Genomic DNA, 22,377 nt, shown 5'->3' with positions numbered 1-22,377 from the left:
CTGGAGATGTCCCTGTTCATTGCAGAGATGTTTGACTAGATGACCTTTAAAAGGCCCTTCCAACCCAAGCCATTCTATGATTCCATGGTTTGTAATGACCTACTGAGAAAAATAATTTCATTATCTCCTATGTCTGCACCCAAACCTACTGCAACCTAAGCAGGCTGCTTACTGATATCCACAAAGAAGTTCAACCCCATAGGACTGTGGTTCCAGTGAGCCCCGGCATGCTTCTTCAGAAATAAGAACTGCAACACTTGTCACACTTCTGTGCCTGAAAGGATTGCACAAGTGGTAATAGATACTAAATTTTAGAACCTGGGATGAAACTGCCTAAAAAAAAGAGAAAAATTATTTCTCAGTACCAAGTGTATCCTGTCCATCAACTTCGTATGCATGAAACACCTCTTTTGGAAACCATGGGAAGGGGATGTCTGCCAGCCTCTGCATCTGAGAATACTAAGAGCCATGTGGCCTCTTGGTAGTCCAAGACCGGGAGGACAAGCAGCATTGAAGAATAAAGAAGTGGAAGCAACTGTGAAGATGGAAAAGAAGATGAGGAGGAGCCTCGCACCATGACACACTGTCATACTTTCAATGGCTCAACTAACTGCAAGTTGAAGATTGAGGTGGATTCAAACATGTCACTGTAACTTCACTAATGAAGGGACCGTTCCCATGCTTAACCTCTCATCCCTGTGTAGTGCCTATTGATTATGAATTAACAGCTTGATGCTGTCCACTACAACCTATTTTACCAGGCAGAGAGGAAGCAACAGAAAACCTCCTGTACAATTTCAGGCAGTGACTGCTCATGGTGCATAGTGAAAAATTATTGGAAAATGCCTTCCTGTTAAAAAGGGGCTTTTCTCTTTAAAGCGAGGAAAAGCAATGGGCAAGCACTTAGAACATCTACAAACTGAATTACCAATAACTCACTTAAACAAACGCATCAAAACAGAAGTCCTTCCTTCCTTCCTTCCTTCCTTCCTTCCTTCCTTCCTTCCTTCCTTCCTTCCTTCCTTCCTTCCTTCCTTCCTTCCTTCCTTCCTTCCTTCCTTCCTTCCTTCCTTCCTTCCTTCCTTCCTTCCTTCCTTCCTTCCTTCCTTCCTTCCTTCCTTCCTTCCTTCCTTCCTTCCTTCCTTCCTTCCTTCCTTCCTTCCTTCCTTCCTTCCTTCCTTCCTTCCTTCCTTCCTTCCTTCCTTCCTTCCTTCCCTCTTTCTGCCACTTCCTTCCACCACTTCCTTTGTTCCCTGATACCCTGATATTGGACAGAACAACAAGTCTGAGCAATGAAAAATGTTAAACGAAATATAAATTAAGAAAACTGAAAATTATGAAATAATATTAATGCTTTGATGATATTGCAGAATATGTCTTTGCAGAAAATATCTACATTATTTAACTGTGGAAAATAAAGCATGAACTGTGCATTGAAATTGTATTGAAATGTCTGTATTATCACGACCATGTTGGTCCATATTATTTTCCCATTTTCTTTATTCTTTTTAATAAATAGGAAATTCAATAAAAGAGGCAATTGAATATTACAGCTTTAATTGTATTCTGAGTTTACATATAAATATTTACTCTTGTAAATAGTGTCCTCTCCATAGGCTGGCTGTTAAACTGCAACTGATAATGCAACCTTAATAGCTTTTAACAGATTTTAGCTAAACATGATGATCTACTGCAAAACCTGAAAAGTCTTTATAAACGTTTTTTTCCCAGAAGACTGGGGAGAGTGTGTTGCTTCACAGAATTTCAACAATTTGTGGGAGACCTAAATTAGTGAAATATTTACAGGCTATTGCTTAAGAAGTCACCAGTTAAACTTTGCAATGTAAATATAAAAATGCCACAACAAAATTTTTTTAAAATAAGCTTGAAAAACAGTGTTCCAAATCCTGCTGGCTTGGTTTTCAATTGTTTTTGACAGCTGCAGTAAAAAAAAAAAAAAAAAAAAAAAAAGGAAAAAAAAAAAAAAAAAAAAAAAGGGGGTTTGGTAACTGGATTTTGTGGCCAAAATAATAAAACAAAAAAACAAATCAGGTTCCTCTCATAAAGTTCAAAGAAGGAAATACACCACCAAGAAAATGCAATCAATGAATCATAACAAAACCACTGAATCCTGACTGGGAACGTTCAATGTGCAGAATTTAACACTACCAGATACTGAAGACAAGAAAACTAGTAGACGCCTGTCCATGAAATTGAAGTGGAAAAAAATGTTCATTGATAGTTTGTTGAAGTAGGAAGTAAAAAATGTGCCAAAATATTTTGTTCATTTGTATTTTTTGATCTGCCAATCCTTGTAGCAAGGAAAATTTTGAAATTAAAGTACACTTTCTTAAAGAAAAGCAAATGTTCCATTAAGTATAACAAATACATCTCTGCTTCAAAATCATAAAAGACTAGCCTCTCTAACCTTTTCACTAAATCTCAGGGTTTGGGCAAACTTTCACATACAACTTTAAGACACCTAGTGTTATAATAAAAGGGGAAAAATAGGGCCTTGTATCATAGTTTATGCCATTACTGTTATGCAGGGAACATGGCACATCCCAGAAAATTATCAAATAAACAGAATAAAGAAAAATATGATCCTACTTATTTCCACATAAAATTATTGAAATGCACAGTTGCAAAATATTAAATGAGTGCTAAAATTACAACTGTGCAGTCACAGACCATGGATGTGAGCTTGCTTCTGCAGACTTCTTTGAAGGAAAAAAGCTAATTTAGACATGTAAAGCATAGTGCAAGCAATCTAAATTACACGAGTGAAGAGGATACATTTATGTTATTACCTTATTCAGATCTTAGTTCTTTATTTCAGCATCTAATTATGCTTGTGCATTTTGTCCTAATAGAATTTGTAAAAAATCTTGAAGGCAAAGATTTGTTTTTCTCCCAATCACAAAAAAGAAAAGCTCCTGGAGCATCACGAAGACTAAAATATTACATACAGTGTGTGTGCTGAATATTGTGAATGCATATATCTCTTAGTTGGTGTAGGCAGACTATTTAGCATGTTCTGTTGTGACTAGGAATTGCAAACTACTAACACATTAAATATATTTGGAGACTGGAACTAGATGATCTTCAAAGTCCCTTCCAACCCCAACGATTCTACGATTTCATATGAAAGAAATTTATATGAAGGAAGATGAAAGTAGGAATTAAAGTTTTGCAACTAAACATCCAAGGCATTATTCATGAATTTCTATTTCGACAACACGAAGTTTTAATCTTTACCCTGATTCTGGCACTTTTACAATTATGGTATTTGATTCAGGTAAGTTGTACTGCATATTTATGAGCAGGGCATGCTAGTGAAAATTATGTAAGTTCAAGATTCATTCAATAAATTAAGCTTATCTATTTACAATTATCAGGGAGGGAACAATCAAGTTGTTCTGTTACATTTTTAAATCTTTTTGTGAAATTAGGAAAGGTTAGCAAACAGAAAACAAAACTATTTATATTGGATTGCTGTCCTGTTACTATTAATTTTCTGTATTTGCATATTAGGACCTGTCACTAGTGGGTTTTCACAGGGCTCCATCCTCAGCCTGTGCTCTTTAACATCTTCATGAATGACTTAGACACAGGATTGGAAGGAACACTAAGCAAGGTCACAGATAATACAAATGTGGGAGGATCTGTTGACTCTCGAAGGCAGGGAGGCCCTGCAGAGACACCTCAGCCAGCCACAGGAGTGGGCACAGGAATGGGCAATCACCAACCACAACAAGTTCAGTAAAGGAAAGTGCCAGATTCTGCATTGGGGTGGGGCAACCCTGGATGGATGGACAGACAGATTAGGGAATGAGATGCTGGAAAGCATGCCATGGAAAGGGAACCCGAGTTCTTGGTCAAATACAAGCTGAATATTAGTCACCAGTGCCCTGGCAGCCAGGAAGGCCAATGGTGTCCTGTGATGCAAACTTAAATATTAGTTAGCCCAAAGGTGTTTATCCAATGAATGCTCTGACTTGGCTCCTGTCAAGGCTAACTTTTGAGAAGGTAGTTTCTATATATAGGAGGACAGTCAGCCAACAGAACATGTTTGCTGAAAGGCTGGCAAACAGAATCTGTACAAAGTGAGGACTCTTTTTAAGCAAACTCAATGCCTACTTCTGAATGACTACAGAGATGGTATTCCTTGAAAATCATCTTTCCCAGTTTTTTCAGCCTTTCACACTTTTCTTTCCAATATTCACTTTTGAGAAGGAAAAGCTGACTGCCCTAAGAGATAACTAATTCTTGACTCTCCCACTGCCCTTTCTTGAGCCCTCTACTGTCAAGGAAAATTCTCTGAGCTAAGTAAACTATATCCATCACCATGCAAACCAACATGACCAGTAACAGAAATTCTGGAACAGTAAAAAAGGGCATGAGAGGGAAAACTCACATATTTGCTGCTGCAGACAGGGTAATGAGAAGTGTGTATATTGCTCAAATTAAGATTTGGCTGGCCTATTTACTTGTGTTTATTATACACTAAAACCTTGATTTAATCATATTCTTTTACAGTGATAATCTAGTCACAGTAAAGAATATAAACACCTAGGAAGATCACAGACCACTGCCAAAGGAATTGGCACCAATTACTAAAAGAGATTTTTCCTGGGCTAGCTGTCTATACCATAGTTGGGCTATGGTATTTTCTTGAAACTACCAGAATAGGGTACAAGAGGTAAGAATTTACTTAAGGATACCTAGGAAGAATATATGCATGACAGAAAAGGAGGTACAATTAAAAAGGGGCATTGTACAAATAAAAGTAATAGACCCTCCAATTATACCCTATAGTTTTCCAAGAAAATATTTATCTGTCTAGAAACAGATCATCTTTGCAGCTACCAAATGTTTTCTTTTAAACATGTACGGTGAAACCCAGAATTGTTATTCTGCTCTCAGGAAAGAAAAAGTACACAGGAGTCTCCTTTAGTGTGGGTAGTAACAAACTCTGCTCATAGGACAGAAAAAAGTAGTAAACCGCCATGCTACTACCTAAGTTCAGTAAGATGTTTTACAGAATTTACAGAATTTATTCCAATAGCTGTAGAAGAACAACATGATGGCTGTCTATAATGGAGTGGATGTATTAGTAGAAAAGGGAAGAGCAACTGATGTCTTCTTGTCCTGAATTCTCTAAGGCATAGATAAACTGTTGCTTGGAGGCTCCACCTTTCCTCTGGTTTTGGATGAAACAGAGAGATGGCATATTCATATTTTATGGCATATTCATTGTCAAAAGAAAACAGAAAAGATACTGTATGTCTGTGCAACTTAAGGAGGCAACATTATGAAAAGGCTTTCCTAACACATAGTGTCTCGTAAGTCAGAACTCGGTGCAGGTATAATCCAAGACCTCTTCTATGTTTCAAAAGTAAAATATCATCATGAAACTGACTGCAGACAAATTTACTGATGTGAAAAATGTTTCCCAAAGCAGCCATTTATGTGGCTACAATAACAGGAGCAGGAGCAGCTCCCAGGAATTTTGTAAGAAAATGGAGTCAGCTGAGCAAATGTCAAGATTCAAGATTTATAAGTGAAACTAGGCCTTACCATGGCAAACTGCCTTTCCCTCAAGCACAATATATCCAGAAGACATTAAAAACTGTGTAAATATACTACCAACACCTTTAATTTCAGAAGACAAATATTCAGTCAAAAAAGGCAGAGATCCAATCAACAGTTCGTACGGTGTTACATAGTTATAGGTAATGTTGCAAATGGAAGAAATCACCATATTTTCTCTCTAAAAGCTTAAATCATAAACACAGCTACATGGAGTCCCCTTATACAATTAAGCCACCATAAATTGCAGGACACAACTTGTTTTTCTCTCTAAAACAGCCCATCTCCAACCTGCTCTCACTGTCACCATATGCAGTATTTAATTTGTGCTTACAAAAGCTCTTTGGTAGCAAAACAGCAGTTTGCCTTGCAGGTGCATAATTACAATTTCATTATAAATAAATTAACTGAAAGACTGACAAGAGGAGCCACCTCTGTGCATTTATATCAGAGAGAAATTAAAGAGTGCAACTAAGGTCTTGGATATCATCAGACCTTATCTGAATTCATACAGATCTTAGTCACGCTAACTTTGCATCATTAAAAAAGACATAAATATTTGCAGAAATGTTCAGATTGTACATACTTAATATTTATGATAATTTTCTCAAGAAAGGAATATATCTCTGTACCCCAATTATCAAAAAATTATTTGCATTAGGTTTTAAAGCTCATTTTCTTTTTACAAAATACTGTGAAGAGAATAGAAATATTCTAAGCTTCCCACAGAGTGTCCTATTATTATTAAATATTGGTCTAAACTGCCACAACTTTATTTTGGGAACATTGTAGTTGAAATTGTTCTGATAGAGGAGGCCGACTGAAACTTCCTGTTTTGCACAAGAGAGATTTTTCCTTTCAAGCACGTTTTAGTTGCAAGTAGCATAGGAAATATCAAAACAAAGGCATTAACTCCAAATAGTCCAGGGCACAGAGCACGTGTGCTTGCCTTCACAGCCACAACATATAAAGCAAAACACTATGACCAAAGTTGTGCCCATCACCTGGGGTTGAGCAGGAGGTACAGCCTGCATCCATAGGTGATCATGCTCTGCAAGTGGGCAATTATTGCACCTAAGCAGCCCCAGCCCACCCTGGGATAGGACGTTCAGTACCTCGAGCCAAAATCTAGCATGGGGACACAGTGATCCAAGCAGGGCAGTACTTTATTTCTGGTCTTATATTTAGGTAGACTAAACTTAGTCACAAAGCCAGTGATACTAATTTCTTGTTCTAGGTTTTACATATTTTTAATTCCCTCAGACAGTTAAGCATCTGCATACATAGCTTTGATCATCAAAGTACTTTCACAGACATCAAAGGGACATTAGCAGGCATAATCTTAAAGTGCGTAGGTATCTACTGAACCATGGTTTCAGGTGGGGTTCTCTGAACTGGATAGAACAGTCCCTACCATTCAAAAGTACAACTTGTTTGCCGACAAATCATACCTGCTGCATTTGTTCTTCCTCTGAAAACATCATCATATGCCTTCCATTGAGGAGTCACCTGATAGGCGTGGATGAACACCACAAAAACCACCACCAGGCACATTAATGGCACCAGAGCAGCAGTGAAGAGAGCAGCATAGGCATTTGGAATGAAACACCTGATGGAAAAAAATGGAAAAAAAATGCTGTTGATAAGCATAAGAGACACCTTGAAAGACTACAAGTAGAATATTTTTGAAAAAGGATGTGCTTTACAAACCACAAATTCTTTAACTCTGTTCCCAGAGTAAACTTGATAAGTTCCTTTCTGTGCTGTTGGGTCTTATCATTATAACTGAAGTATAGCTTTTGCTCTTCCAGTATGCATGTTATATTTAGCTTAACCAATTTTGAAAAAAAATAAACTTGAAATGAAAAATATTGTATTTTAACAAATTACATGCTTCTATATTCATTTAAAGTGATCATTCTTAGTCACCAATTTCTAAAAGGACATTATGAAATTTTCTATACTTAGCTCCTGAAAGCACAAATTAGGTTTTGAAAAATATATTTTTAAAATAAATGAACAAGTCCTAAAGACAACATAACTATTCCTTCTAAAGTCATTTGCTCACAGAAACCAAACGCTCACTCCCTTCCCCTTTCTTTTCCCCCAGTTGTTCAGTCTCTCCTTGCTGTTTTCATTTATTTGCTATAATTATTTTTAAAGATGTGTCAAGAATATTAATTATCCCTGAAAGAGTCAAATAATGCATATATAGTGATGACTTGAATAAAAAGGAGATGATAGTTAAAGAGAGCTCTAGGAGTGTGAGAGATCAGGGTTTTCTGTGCTCTCCCTGGAGACCAGTATGGGCTTTATAGCCACTGACCCACTCTACAGATGACGCACAACAGAGCAGCCCAAGGGACGGCGCAGGAGTCAGTATGTCTAGCGACTATGTGACCACTGCCATCCCTGTTAAGAGGGTGTAACTTACAGCCCTTCTGTTTCTTAGATCAGTTCATCTAAGTAAGCTTACCATTGATGCTGAGAGAGGCCTAGGTACATGTTTCACTGACATACCTGGTTGGATAAACCTTCTGGATTTGCTTGGGTATACTTGGTATACTTTCCATAAAGTCAAGATTGCATCCTGCATTGTATCTTTCAGAACAGCAGTCATGCATACTCAGTGAATCCCAAAAATAATTTCCAGTACAATCTAGATACCTTTCACAGCTCTCTGCAGAATGTAGAAGCTCAGTCAGACACCAAGCTTAGATATCATCTGATAACTGAATAAGTACGCATCAGGGAAAGTAAGAACTCTGCATTGTAATTCAAAGTGTTTGTTTCTTTCCTCATAGAAGAGATACTTCAGTCCTTTGCTCATCTTAGTGGCCTTCACTGGACCTTGTACAGTCTGTCCACGTCCCTTTTGTACTGAGAAGACCAGAACTGAACCCAGCACTCCCGGACTGACTTCATGAGTGCTAAGCAGAGGGCCAGGAACATCCCCCTTGACCTGCTCTCAACATGGTTGATATGGAACACAACATCCCATCCATTTAATCTTTCTAGTTTTTATTATTTCTTAGGTATGAAAGTTATTTTTTTTCCCAAATGTGTTCTTGAGTTGGCACAAGTAGCACTAAGAAATGAAATCATATCACTACAACCTATGCTGCATTTAATGATTATACTGAAGGCAAGAATCTTAGCACAAGAATAATCCTCTATAAAATCATATTTAAGTTCTCAAATCTGTATTTTTTTCAACTTGATGAATTTTTGTATGTGAAAGATAATAAGTCTTCAAAAGTCTACCAGAGTTTTTGAAACTTTATTGTGAACACTATTTTATATTGTTTAAAAAAGCTGTATAAAAATGAAAACCCACAAAGATGGATCACTTTTACAAATAACCTTTGGTACTTGCTCTAAAAAATATACTGGAAAGTTATGTAAAGAAATACACAAAGCCATATTAATCTTCAAAGCTTAATTTGAATTTTTTTCTTGAAGCAATGGTGTGCAGGTCAATGACAACCACATCATCCTGTAAGATTTATTCATATATAGTCATGTGATGACATATGTTGACAGATATATTTTTTTATAGATATCATATCGGATAACATTAAAGGGACCAGCTGCAATTATTTATTGTACTTAATACTGGGGACACAGATATTATTCCATTACTGTGACACATCTGTCTCATGGAATACTGTGTACTGCATATTCCTAGCACTGGATAGAAATATTAGAAAAATACCCCAAAATATCAGCTAAGCTGATGTTTCAGAACACATCTATTCTACTTTAAAAGGCCCTGCAAGACTGATGTAGAAGCTTAAAAAAACTACATAATTATAAAACTTATTTGTCTGAAGAGCATTATTTCCTGCAGTAATTTCCTTTCCTAGCTTTCCAGCAAATTCCTTTTTTTCTTTTTTTTTTTTTTTTAAGGCACTAGATTTCTTTAAGTATTTAGTTTTGAATTTGAGTGATAGCAAAAAAACCAACTAAACAACCAACCAACAAACCAATCAAAAAAATCTATCCACTGAAATACTGCCTTCTGCAAGAGAGACAAAAAAACAACCAACCAAGACACCAAAAAAAAAAAAGCCAACAGAAAACCAGCACTTTTAGCTTCTTCAGTTCCCATTTTATCATAGAGATACCATGACTTCCTCATAACACTTCCTTTTACCAAAATGTATTTTTTTCCCCTCAGTCTTTAGAGAATTTTTGATCCCGGCTTAGGTCTCGTCTAGCATTGGAAAGACAGCTATTTAGCTTTTGTCCCAAGCTGCCATAAGTCTTGCCCTTCTTGACTATGGTTATCTGACTGGAGGGTTCAACTTTGGTTCTGTGCTGACCACTTTTTTTTGATCATTGACTTTGTTGATGTCTAATTTTGTTTGGATTGCTATAAATTTCTCTGTTAACTAATGCAATTGTATGTCTCAAAATACTGTTCCTATGAGAAAAGCCATCAACAGGAACTTGAGATAAGTACTTTTTTATAGAAAGCTGATAACAAAAACTGATGGAACATTTAATTGGCCTCCATAATTGCTTGTATTTTTAGTTTACCAATTTTTGTGATTTTTTTGTGTTTTAATTGACAGGAACTTGTTGGGAGATCAATTATTAGTAAGATTACATAAGGAAAAACACTGAATGTTTTATTACTTTGATTTTTGCCGAGTTTGTCTTTTTACTAAAAAATAAATGGCGTGGGAAAAGCTTTTACTTTTATCTCATGCATGTATTCTTTTATTTCTACAAGTTGAGAATTAGAAAATTCTACCAAATTTAGCATGAGAGTTGGTTCAAGACTTTATGCATATTGGAATCATGCAAACATGTATTAACCTTGCAAGTTCTGCCCCAGAAGGCTTTTATTATCATGACTTGGCATAATTTTTCAGAAACCTCAGAAGAATTAATAACTAACCTAAACAATCTTAACAAAACAAAAGATAAAATGACATAGGAAATAATTGAGTCTCCCTTCCTAAATTAGACTGATTGACAGCCATGGACTAAAATTAGCTCATGGATAAAATTCAGAATAGCCTTTTACCACCTATCAAGACCTTTAACTGTTTTTCAAAATACCTGTATTCTCACATTAATATGACAGATCTACTGTTAGGTTTTCTAGCATGATTATTTTAACCTCACCTCACCTCTTTTATCTATTCCAATCAACATGGTAGCTACAGTGCACTGCGGACCACGCATGCTTCCAACTTGTGGATGCAATTTCCTGCAATAGTAATTGCAAAGGAATGTAATGAGAGCAATTTTGCCACTGAAAATAAAATTAAAAAACAATAACAAAAAAAAAAAGAGAAAAAAACAACTAAATTTAAAAGGGAATTAATTTCACTTATGACTCTATCAACAGCTTTTGTTATGTGTCAAAATTAAATCGCAACAGAGCTTTAATCTATCCTCTGGAGAACTGAGTATAGACTCAATTTGAAGATGCGTTTGTCTGAAAACCTTTTTATATAAGAGTCTTTTTTTTTATATGAGAACTTTTCATGTTTTGTATGAAAACTTTGTGTGCTAAGACTTAATTTCTCATGGTGTGCAGAATTACCCAGTGGGACAGGAATGTGGGTCCCTTCCAAGTCAGAATATTCTGTAATTCTGTCATTACTAAGAAAATTTCTCCAAATATATGCTGATGTGGTTGAAAAAGAACTCTATTTTGAAGCCTTTAAAATACATGAAGACACATCCTGAACAAACCCATTTACACTTGTTTCAGTGCGCAAAGGTAATCATCAATTGTGCTGCGAGACCTGGTCATCCCCTTGAGTTTTGGCTGACTTAGAAATACCTGTCATAATACGTAACGTGTATTTGTTTGGGCTACCCCTGTAGGGAATTTAAACATCAACACTTGCTGTGTAATTCTGTGGCTAATTTCAAGCCCCAAATGTAGCTGATAGACAGATGAACTTGCAAGACAAGCCACTGTAGTACATCACTTGGATTCGTCTGGGGATACTCTGATGAAAAGTGACTGACCCTAACTCCGCATGCTGGTCTAACATGCAAGATAGTAATCTCATCCATCTGCTCAAATTGTGTATTTCACTATTCATCAGCAGGAAGGACATGACAGGAATTTAATTCTCCTGAACAAAGCTAAGAATGGATCAGTAGTATATGTGCCCCAGATATAGTGGGACAAAAGATAGGTTTGTGGTTTAAGGTAGTTTTTCCATAGCACAAGTGGGTCTTAGGAAATGTTATGTGGCAGGTACATGCCTTCAGTAATGGACCAGATATGACCAGATATTAACTTGCTATTCTAACAAGTGTCAAAAATGGCTTTACAAAGTCAGTTCAGTGCATTCATAGCAAAGAATGAGTATCTTCCCCACTTCCACAAAACAGCAGCTGAAGGGTTAAACCACGCTTTTCTTAGACACATTTGTTCCCAGCTGGAAGCCCAAAGATTCAGGGTTACACACACCTGAGTCAGTAATGCTTTTGTGCCTGTTGCACAGTTAAGAAGCATCTCTCTGACTCTGGTTAGTAGAGGCTGTGAGCTGAGCACTTCCATAATCCAGGGGATTATAATTTAAACACAAAATTGAAATATTTCCAAACAGTATTTGGTTAAGATGTGTGGTTTGCTTCAAATGGAAATGTAATAAAGTGGTTTAATCCATGCACTGATAGTAGACTCATCCATCTGTTGCACTGTGTCCTCTTGGGGTTCTCTCCTGCTAGAAGCAATGTATGTGACAAGCCTTGGGAGAGACTGGAGCATGGCAAATTAGTAATTGTCATTTCACCTTTGTGCCTGAAACCTGATTTTTGACATGCAGACCCCAAAATGGAGTGTGAACAAAGCTTGTGAGTCAATGGGAAGTCTTGGAGTACTCCCTCTACCCAACAGAACAGCGTTGGTCTATTTATAAACACTGGTGACAGAGTTACAGTTCAGGAGGAAGCTCTTAGAAAGCTGCTTTGAATATTGTCCCTCTCTCAGTCCCTGTCACAAAGGCAGTTTCTGTGAAGCCACGAATCACAAAGTCAGTCATCAAAGTCAGTTAGCATTAGATATGTTATGTTAAAAGAACAAGGGATATATGGAATGTTAAATCTCACAGAAACTGAATGCACTATTGCCATTCGCAATACCATCAATTGGAAAGGCTGAGCCACAGAAATGGCTAATCAGACATCAGAACTTTCTCAATCACTCTAACCCTAAGACTACCTCGCTAAGATCCATATTCTAATAGTTGGGATTCAGATATTGGGAGTTGTGTCTGTTGAGAAATGGGTTGATGATTGCAGTTGGATTTGTATATTTAATTATTTGAACAGCTGTTGTACATTTTATTATTATTGACATTATTATTTCTGTTGCTTCTGTCTTTTCGTCTTTTCTATGTATGCACCACCCCCGTGGAAAACACAAACTGAGGAAAAGTCCCTGGAAGACAGTATTTGAGGCATGGGGTGGTGTGAGGGCTCAAAGAATGCAGTCACCTAGCCCAGGACACTGTCTCCATAAGATAAGCCACAACAATGGAATTTGGCATAAGCACAGATGGCAAAACAGGAAGACATTAACACCAGGCCTAATGAAGGTGAAGATCTGGAATTAGCATACCAGGCAAAATTCTGATGTACAGACTGTGGAGACATAAGAATTATCTGAACAAAAAAAAAAAAAAAAAAAAAAAAAAAAAACACCACATGGTGAAAATTGTGAGAAAGGATCCACATGTCAGACAAAGTTGAGGAAACTGCATCTATGTCCCATGGATACCCCAAACTCAGACTGTATAAAAGTGGTACCTCCAGCAACAAAAAAGTGGTACCTGAGCAACAGGGAGACCCCCACCACTGAAGACCAGGGTGTAGATGGACCAGTGGGGTGCTGCAGGAATCCATGTAGTGAATATGATATCTTTTCATCTTCTGCTTAATCTCTCACTCTATTTCTTTCCTCCCCTATCCCTCTCACTTTCCTCTTTTTTCCTATCTCTCTACCTCACATTTACTGTTAAATTTAATCTGTACTACTGATTTCAGCATGCAGTCTCATTAACACCTTGATTTGGCCAGCAGTATCTTATAATGAGATCATAACACTTTGACATTAAGATATTCCTGTTGGTTTCTCTTGCACTGCTCCTATCTAAACTTATTCAATTTCATTGTCTTCAAGACTTCACCTTGTATCCTCCCAGTCTCTTATTTCATGCATGGTATACTTTAAACAGTACTTTATTTCCATCTCAAATGTTTCTAACGTAACAGAACAGAACATAAAGCATATTTTCAAAAGCTCTTTATATGTCTGTATCCGTGAAAGGTCTCTTCCATGAAAGAGGCTAAAAATAAATTTAGAAAGAATTCTCTGTAGTATGCTTCTCCTCCAAGGTATAATTCTATACTAGTATGTAATTACTTGTTAATCATTTTATAAACTGGAAAAAACATAATATTGAAACTAAGCAGCTATTTTTCCTGCAATACAAATCAATAAGACATTTAATTCATATGTTGTTTTTTTCAGGCCTAGAATGATGAGAAATAGCTTTAGTATATAAAATAATGTTCTCATTGATGACTACTGCGGGTGTTCATTTAATTTAAATTGTTACTTTCAAATACAACAAACACAGAAAGATTAGGGGAAATTAAGACACATCTTTCCCCTTGGAAAAGATGTAACTTTAGAAAATCATATGCATTTAAATCTATAAATTAATAGAAATTACCTCACTTATTGGCCAGCCAGAATCAGTGTTTTACCTTGATTTTCCTTTTTTCCCCCTCAAATCTATTAAAGCAGTTTCCTCTAAAGGGGATGAAGCATGTTATTTGACACTTCAATTGTTTTTGTAAAGTCTTCTGTGATCTCTTAAAACATCACAATTCCTAAAATCTGGAGAGGTATTTCAGCTACATATGGTATGAGAAGGCCATTCTTTCTCTTTGTTTTCCCTAATACTTTTAAAGGAAACACAAGAAACAATTGATAACATGTATACTGGAACTACTGTTAGCACAATTACATAATTAATATTAAAAATGGAAAACAAAAATAAATAACAAACTACATTGCCAAGAAAATAACAATTGTTAAAAAATTGAAGGACTGACATTTTTTGTCCCCTTCTGAGCAAAAAAGATTTACAATTGTAAAACTTTAAATTTGCTCAATGCAATAAGAATGGTTTAATTCCATTATTGCATTGCCTTGAATTGAACATTTCCAGGATGGAGCATCCACAGCTTCTCTGGGCAATGTGTTCCAGAATATGTTGTCTCAACATCCTCACAAAAAATAATTTCTTCCTAATAACTATTCTAATTCTCTTTTTTATTTTTCCATTTCCCTGACAGGGAATGAAACATGGACAGTTTTGTTGCAGGGGGGGTTTTTGGTGTGGTTCTTTTTTTTTTTTTTTTTTTTTTTTTTGTGTGTGTGTGTGTGTGTCGCAGACATTTCTCCACAGAAATCTTTCTTTCGGATTTCTGTGTCTTCGGGAGGCCAGAGGCCTCCGAAGACAAGGTAAAAAATTATTATCAGCTGCTGGGGAATGCAACAGGGGCACCTATTTTGATTGGTGATTGGTTCATGTTTTATGTTTATAATTAAGGGCCAATCACCAGTGCAAGCCAGGGGACTGAGTCCTTGGTCACAGTTTTGTTGTGGATTCTTTTCTATCTCTTCCTAGCTAGCCTAGCTGCTCTGCAAAACCTCTCTCCTTATTCTTTCTAGTATAACTATAATGTATTATATCTTATATTAATAAATCCAGCCTTCTGATTCAAGAAACAAGATTCACCGTCTCTCTCTCACCAGCCACACCCACTCAGGCGCGGTAATATGTGTATGTGTGTTTTATTTTGTGTTGTTTGGGGATTTTTGTTTGTTTGGAGTTTTTCTTTTTGCTTAAGTTTTTTGTGGTTTTTGGCTGTTTTTTTTTTTTTTAGAGAAAAGCTTATGCATCTATGAAGTGATGTGGAGAAAACCATAAGGAAAGGGTATGCTAAGTTTATCACAGGTATAATTTGAGATGGTAGTCATTAGTTTTTGAGGAAATTCAAGCCACATGAAAGAAATTTCTGTTTCTACAGTAGGCAAGATTCTAGAGATTTCTACATTATAAAAAATATTCATACTGCCAAAGGCACATGAATTTAGACTTGTACTCATCAGTCAGCTTCACATAGTCTTCTGTACACATTAACAACAGTTCATGCAACACCCTGGAAAAAGACTTCACATTTTTTCAAACTGAGTGAAACTGAATTAAAGAGTGTGGCCCAATTTGATATGCTTTATGGGTGCCTTGGATAATGAAAGGTGATCTAGCATTTATTTGGAGGCTTTTATGAGCTTTACTACACAAATAAAAACTATATGTTTCATCAAGGCCAATGTTGAAAAATATTTGAAGGTCACTTTAAAGTAATTATTCCTTAAAACATTTAATCTCAGAATTCTGAAAACCTGAGAACCACTGACAATCTTTTTCAATATGTCTTGGAATACAGTGCAGAATTTGAGATTGCTAGATATATATTAATATTTCACTAAAGTCAGAAACCAAAAAAAATAGGAGACATGCTAAAGTTTTCATCTCATTATCAAGATTTTTTTGGACAACAGACTACATCAGGCAAATTTAATTTCATTATTTCACAAGTTTACAGGTTTGTTTTATAAATGGACTTGAGACCTCTTACACTATTTAAATTACAAAGGAGGCAATACAAGGAAAGTAATGTAAAACACACTGCATACCTAGTGAACTCACTAGCTAGTTTTATTTTTGTAGAATAGAATCTGGAAATGACTATGGACCACATTAACAATGACAGGAGTTGTAATTTTACACTCTTCCAAAGCAGTAAAGGTCATATTTGGATCTACAAAAAATTGTCTACTCTGCAACACACATGAGGTAAATATTCTGCTCTAATCAGTCTTACAAATACCTCACAGTGGCATGCTGAGCCTGTGTTGTGGTTTAATCCTAGTCAGCAGGTAAGGATCAGTTGCTCACTCTCCCCACCTGCCCTCTCAGTGGAGAGAATTGGAATTTAAATGTGAACCTTGTGGGTTGAGTTAGGAACTATTTAATAATGGAAATAAAATAATATAGTAATACTGAATATGACGATAACAACAATGATGATGATAATAATAAATTTAATAATTGAAATATTGACAATAATAAGAAGAATGAGAGATAGTAACCAAACCTGGAAGAAACAAGGAATACGGTATACAAACATACATCACCACTGACTGATGCCCAGCCCATTCCTGAACAATTATCCTTCCAGGTGATTCTCCCTGTTTATATACTGGATATGATGTTCTATAGCGTGGAATATCCCTTTGGCCAGTTGTTGTTACATGTCCTGGCCATGCTCCCTCACAGCTTTCTGTGCAGCTCCTCAGAGGCATTAAATGAAACACTGCAAAGACCCAGACTTAGGGTGAGGACTATGCAGCAACAGAAAAACCATCAAAACACACAGTTGCTGTGTACTAGCTACTATGAAGAAAATTACATCTGCGCCAGTCAAAACCAGAACAGTCTGCTTTTGGCAAAATTCAAGATCAAAAATTGAATGAAAGATGTTCACACTAGAGCTATGAAAGCTACCAGAGGTCTTATACATATGTTCTGTTCTGAATACATGGGAAAAAATATTTCTGATGTGTTTTGGTTTGTTTAGTTTGTGGTGTTTTTGCTAACAGGAAAGGACAATTACAGGAAAACTATAAGTAGCCAAGGAACTGGCTATCTACAAGTAGACAAAAAGCAAAATTAGAATACCCCATGTTGTAATATATTTTGCTTGCTGGAAAACACAAGCTGGAGAGCTTAAACGGTATCAGTATTGGCAGATGGCTATCAGAGTAGTCACAGGAGGGATTAGCTGTATTTAGCAAACTGAAAATGATCGGGATTGGGCACCTTAGAAGGGTAACCAAACAAAAATTAGAAACATACTTTCAAGCCCAAGAGCTAATGCTTGAAGGAAAAAAACCCACAAAATAAATACTTAAATCACATGCCTTACAATGAAAAATGTCTGACAGATCTTGTTTCTCTAGTTAAAGCATTTTTTCCAATGTATCCTCTGAGGTTCAGTTCTAAGCTTTATTTTCTGGTAGACTTGTTAAACATTTCCTAGGCAATAGAGACTTAAGCCTAGAATGAAGATCAGCTGAGCTTTCCTCTTTCACACTGTAGATATTTTCTCAATTTTACTCCTTTTCTTCTCTCCTTTCCTTTTCTCCTTTCATTTCTCCCCTTTGCCCTTCCTTTTCCTTCTCTTCATTACCAATAACTGCAAGATATGCACAGGCATTGGTTGGACAAGATGTGGACCTGCACATATACAGAGAATTTGTCTAGTTCCAGTTCTAGCTTTCTTAATATACTTTTTTGCTATTTATAGCTGCTATCAACTAAAATATTGCACAATCCAAACTACAAAACCGAAGAGTAATCCTACCAATGTCCAAGGATGAAAACCACATGCACAGCTCCAGTCTAACAATGCAGTATTTATTTTAACAAGTACCCAAAATAGCATTTACCAAAAACGTTATTGTCACTGCTAGTATGTCTTGCATCCTGATGCTGGTTAGACAATCTCTCTCTAAAGACTGGCATAAGACACAAGAATTCTAAAACAACTCATCAGCAAAGATTTCCTTTTTGTAGTTTCTTTTGAAAAGGGCAATTTGTGCTCCAATACAATAGCTACAGGAGCATCCAAAACATTACTTTTCCCTGCCCCAAGCCTTCAGAAAGCAACCTTTTTTTTCAGACGTGCTTTGAGTAATAACATCATGCAAATGGTAGTATTGAGTAATCATTCTGTTATTTATTCTTATCATACATTAAGCATAGGCTAAAGAGGTTAAAATTTCCAATTTGCATTACAGAAAGAAAACTTAGTGATGTAAAATAATTTTTACAAGGCTTTTGAGAATGTTAGTGCAAGGTCAAAAAGGGCAATAAAGGTATTACAGCTACCAGGAAAGTACTTAGTCAGGTCTTTCTGTTTCTATGGATGCATTTGCATGAAAGTATAGCTTAAGACATTTTGCATTGAAATGTTGGTCCAAGTTGTCACAAAGTGTCTACTTAGGGAAGTGGAAAGGAAAAACAAGAATCTGACTTCGTGGGGGACACCCATTAGAATAGATCTAAGAATCTTTGATCAAGAATGGATCCTCTTCCTATCCAAAATTCCTGTTTTGCATCACTCCAATTCGATACTTCTAAAACAATGCCAAGGCAGAGGCTCTAAGAGGTCATTATGGATGATTCTAGATAAGATTTGACTCTTCCTATCCTCTACAGTGTGTCAACGCTACTCAAACCCTACTCCAGGCCTTGGAGCTTTCTGGTGGACTCCCTTTGGCAGGATGTCAGGTGCTCTCCAAGCTGCTCTATTGCTCCCCTCGTCAGCAAACCAAGAGAGGAAGGGTGGGACAGCAAATAAGATGAAAAAATCCTCATGGGTCAGATAAATACAGTGTAATAAAGCAAAGAACAAGGTTGCATGTGGAAGAAAAAGGAAAAGAAAAGACTTGTGGTCCACTTCCCATCAGCAGGTGATGTCCAATCAATTCCCAGGGAGCAGGACTTGAGTATGTGTAGCCTTTGCTCCATATGACAAACCTCATAACAACAAATGTGTTCCCTTCCTCCTCCTTTATCTTAAGTTTTATACCTGAGCAGACAGGATACATCATGGAGTATCCCTTGGGTCAGCTTGGGTCAGCTGTCCTGGCCATGTTCCCTCCTAAGACCTTGCTCACCCCCAGCCAGAAAACTCCAGCTACTATAGGAAAAGTCATAATAATATAATGTACTGCATTTACATAATGACATGCATTAAAAGGAAGGCCATGGATACCTTGATCAAAATATGACTAAAAGGCCATGTAACTGAAGCTGAGCACTAATGGTCATATGCATTCCGCATTTCTCACGTCCCATTATCCATAACAACCTAAGTTATTAAATTAGGAATAACCTTGGCAAGTTTTAGAAGAAAAAGTGACATCTTGAGTAAATTGAACACTGTAAGGCAAGCACAGTGGTGTTGTGACTCAGGAAGACAAAATATGCCCTCTTCCATGACTCAGTGCTTCAGTATGAGTGCACTTAGCTAAAACTTCTGACTGGGATGACTTTTCTACAGGACTAAGCAGGGAAGAATGATTTTGCATTGGTCAGCAAAAACTACAGCTGCATCACAATACTCTAAATTACACTTGGCAGGCTAGAGAAGTTGTTCAAGCAATGGAGGCTGACTGAATGTGTTCTGGGCTTATATTTTGATTACATTCCAATATGCAAGGGTTTCTTTCAGCAAGAGGTTCCTCTCAGGAAATAGATTTCTTCTTTTGTATACTCAGCAACAAGACAGTAGCTAATAATAATAGGAGTGAGCTACCTGATTTATATTTGCATGAGGTAACTCCAAAAAATGGTCTGATAGGGAGGTGAAAGCAGCACGGGTTTATGACTGAATCAAACATGATGTGGGAGCTTTCAAAGAGGCCTGAGACATTGACACTGCCTTGACAGAATATGGTTGCCACAGGCTTTCTTACATTTCTTGGAAAATCCCTGACACACCCTTCTTTTTTTTTTTTTTTAATTATTTGCAAACAAACAGGATTTTTATCCCATGTTTGTCAAATTATATGGACTGTATCAAATTTTAAACCACAGTCTGATTTTCCTAATTGGAGTTGCAGTACAGTATTATAAATTAGTTCAAATCCCAGATTATTTAGAAAAAAAAATCTTAGAAATGTATTTGTTACACACTGGAAATTTCTAGAGAGATAATTTAAGATTTTTAAATGCTATTTAAATATGTACGTGCTCTTCTGAGAAATAGTTTCCTGATCTCTTTCCATAAAATTCTAGGCAGATGTGAGAAGTGTGTCCAAAACACAAGGAATTGGATTCTAAAATCTGACTCCACTGGAATTAGGAGGTGCATGATGATTACAGAAGTTTAGGGAAAAAAAACCAACTTGGTACTGTGGTGGAGCTACGTTTTATGAAGAAGAAAAGTTTTCTAATATTCGTGGGTTCCGTCATTCCCAGGAATGACCTACTATGTGTAAAGCAACTCTGAAATTTAAGGTGACAGAGAGAAAATTTGCAAACATTACACTTGTCTTTGCATTATATGTATCTGAAGCCATTTAAATGTAATTTCCTGTTGCTTCTAGTCTTGAAAAAAAAAATCTTTTTTGCAATTTAGAGAGTGAATTTGCTAAAAATAAGTAGGTTTTCTACCAGCCAGACAAGACATTTAGGAAAGCTATGAAAAAGTCAGGTAAAAGAAATTAGAAATTGAACAAAATGTACCAAGCATTTTAAAGGATTTCTCAGAGTTGTATTCTTTTCAACCTAAACAATACAGTGTTCACTGAACTTCTACCGTAAGCTCATGTTGTTGCTGTTACTAATAAGCAAAGAACACTAATACAAATAAATGTTCTTGATGATAAGTGTATTACAGTCACCCCTTCCTGATATTAGCAAGGGCTTTTTAAAACCTTGTCTCAATTCTTACCATCAAAAAATGCAGCTACAGAACCTCCATCTCTGCATGTTATCAGAGGTTTTTTCAATATGTAGAGTTATGTATGTTAAGGGTTTTCATAGTGCCTTTTTTCCCCCTGCTTTGCAAACAGACATATCTCTCAGTACAGTGTGTTCAGGACACAGCACAGGGCGGAAACTTGCGGTGTTTCTGCTATGGAGGAAGTACCAGTTTGCTTGCTCATAACCAGCCACAAATATTTAAATTTGTGAGCCTGCAGAATGCAGAGGCTACACGCCACTTGTTACAGTTTGAGTGCTCCTGGACCCACTGGCTCTTTTTTAAGGGCATTTTCCAAAGCTGTACTTTGTTAGCTACATTGTTGTGCTGCACTGGACTAGAAACCGGAGCTAAGCTGCTGATTGCAGCTGTGTGTGCAGAGATGGGAAACACCCCCTGTGCAAACTCAGCCTCTGCCCCAGAACACCTGTGCAGCTGGAGCTACAAGTTCACTTCTGTGTAGCTTCACAAGAAATCTATGTGAAGAAATCTCTGTATGATGTGCAAGTTTCTCATAAACACAGAGCCATGATGTTCTACCAGCTGTTTCCCATGTTATCCATCTTCCTCCATGGTAAGAATCATACAAATTTTGGTGTGAAAATGTTGAAAATTTCTGGTTCAATTTGCCCTATTTACCTAAGAGAGAGAGTGTGTAAGAACTCAAATCAGAGGGAAAAAAATCACTCTATAATTTCAGCTAAACAATTCATTGAGAAAGATTGTATATACCTAAGGAATTATTTTGAAATAGAAAATGAAAAGGTGAGTGCTTTCCTGGCAGCTGCATCTAAAACTCTCCAGCATGATGTTACTTTTGCTTTTGTTTAATCACTTTTCCTCAAAAGCAAATGGGGATTTTCTCTGGAACACTGAACACCATCTGCTCATGGGTCAAGTTAAGCAAATCTCAGAGGACTCATAATACCTCCCCCAAAGAATCCCATGCACTGCGAAACAAGTCACATCCTTGTACAAACACATTTTGAAATGCCTGAATTCAAATACTACTGCCCCAAGCTGAACACAATTAGACTGGCTGTTTGGATTCAGTGCTGCACTCTGCCTCAGTCACCTCACCAGGGTGATGGGAAAATGAACAACGCAAGAAATCTCTTACTGCCCATAAAATTGTGGAGGTTGTTTGGTATGAGGAAAAATGAAAGTTGCATTTGT

General features: G+C 36.7%; 1 protein-coding gene across 1 annotated transcript in view; it reads right to left on the bottom strand.

The window, feature by feature from the left end:
• ADGRV1 (adhesion G protein-coupled receptor V1) overlaps positions 1–22,377 on the bottom strand; it is a 260,139-nt gene that overhangs the window by 36,862 nt on the left and 200,900 nt on the right. Inside the window, exon 89 of the mRNA XM_058824411.1 lies at positions 7,044–7,201. Within this exon, the coding sequence (XP_058680394.1) occupies positions 7,044–7,201 (158 nt within the window). The remainder of the gene's footprint in view (positions 1–7,043; positions 7,202–22,377) is intronic.

Source organism: Ammospiza caudacuta, chromosome Z, assembly GCF_027887145.1.
Source record: "Ammospiza caudacuta isolate bAmmCau1 chromosome Z, bAmmCau1.pri, whole genome shotgun sequence".
NCBI lineage: Eukaryota > Metazoa > Chordata > Aves > Passeriformes > Passerellidae > Ammospiza > Ammospiza caudacuta.
Note: the sequence above shows the minus strand (reverse complement) of the source record. Positions and strands in the feature narration are given on the sequence as shown.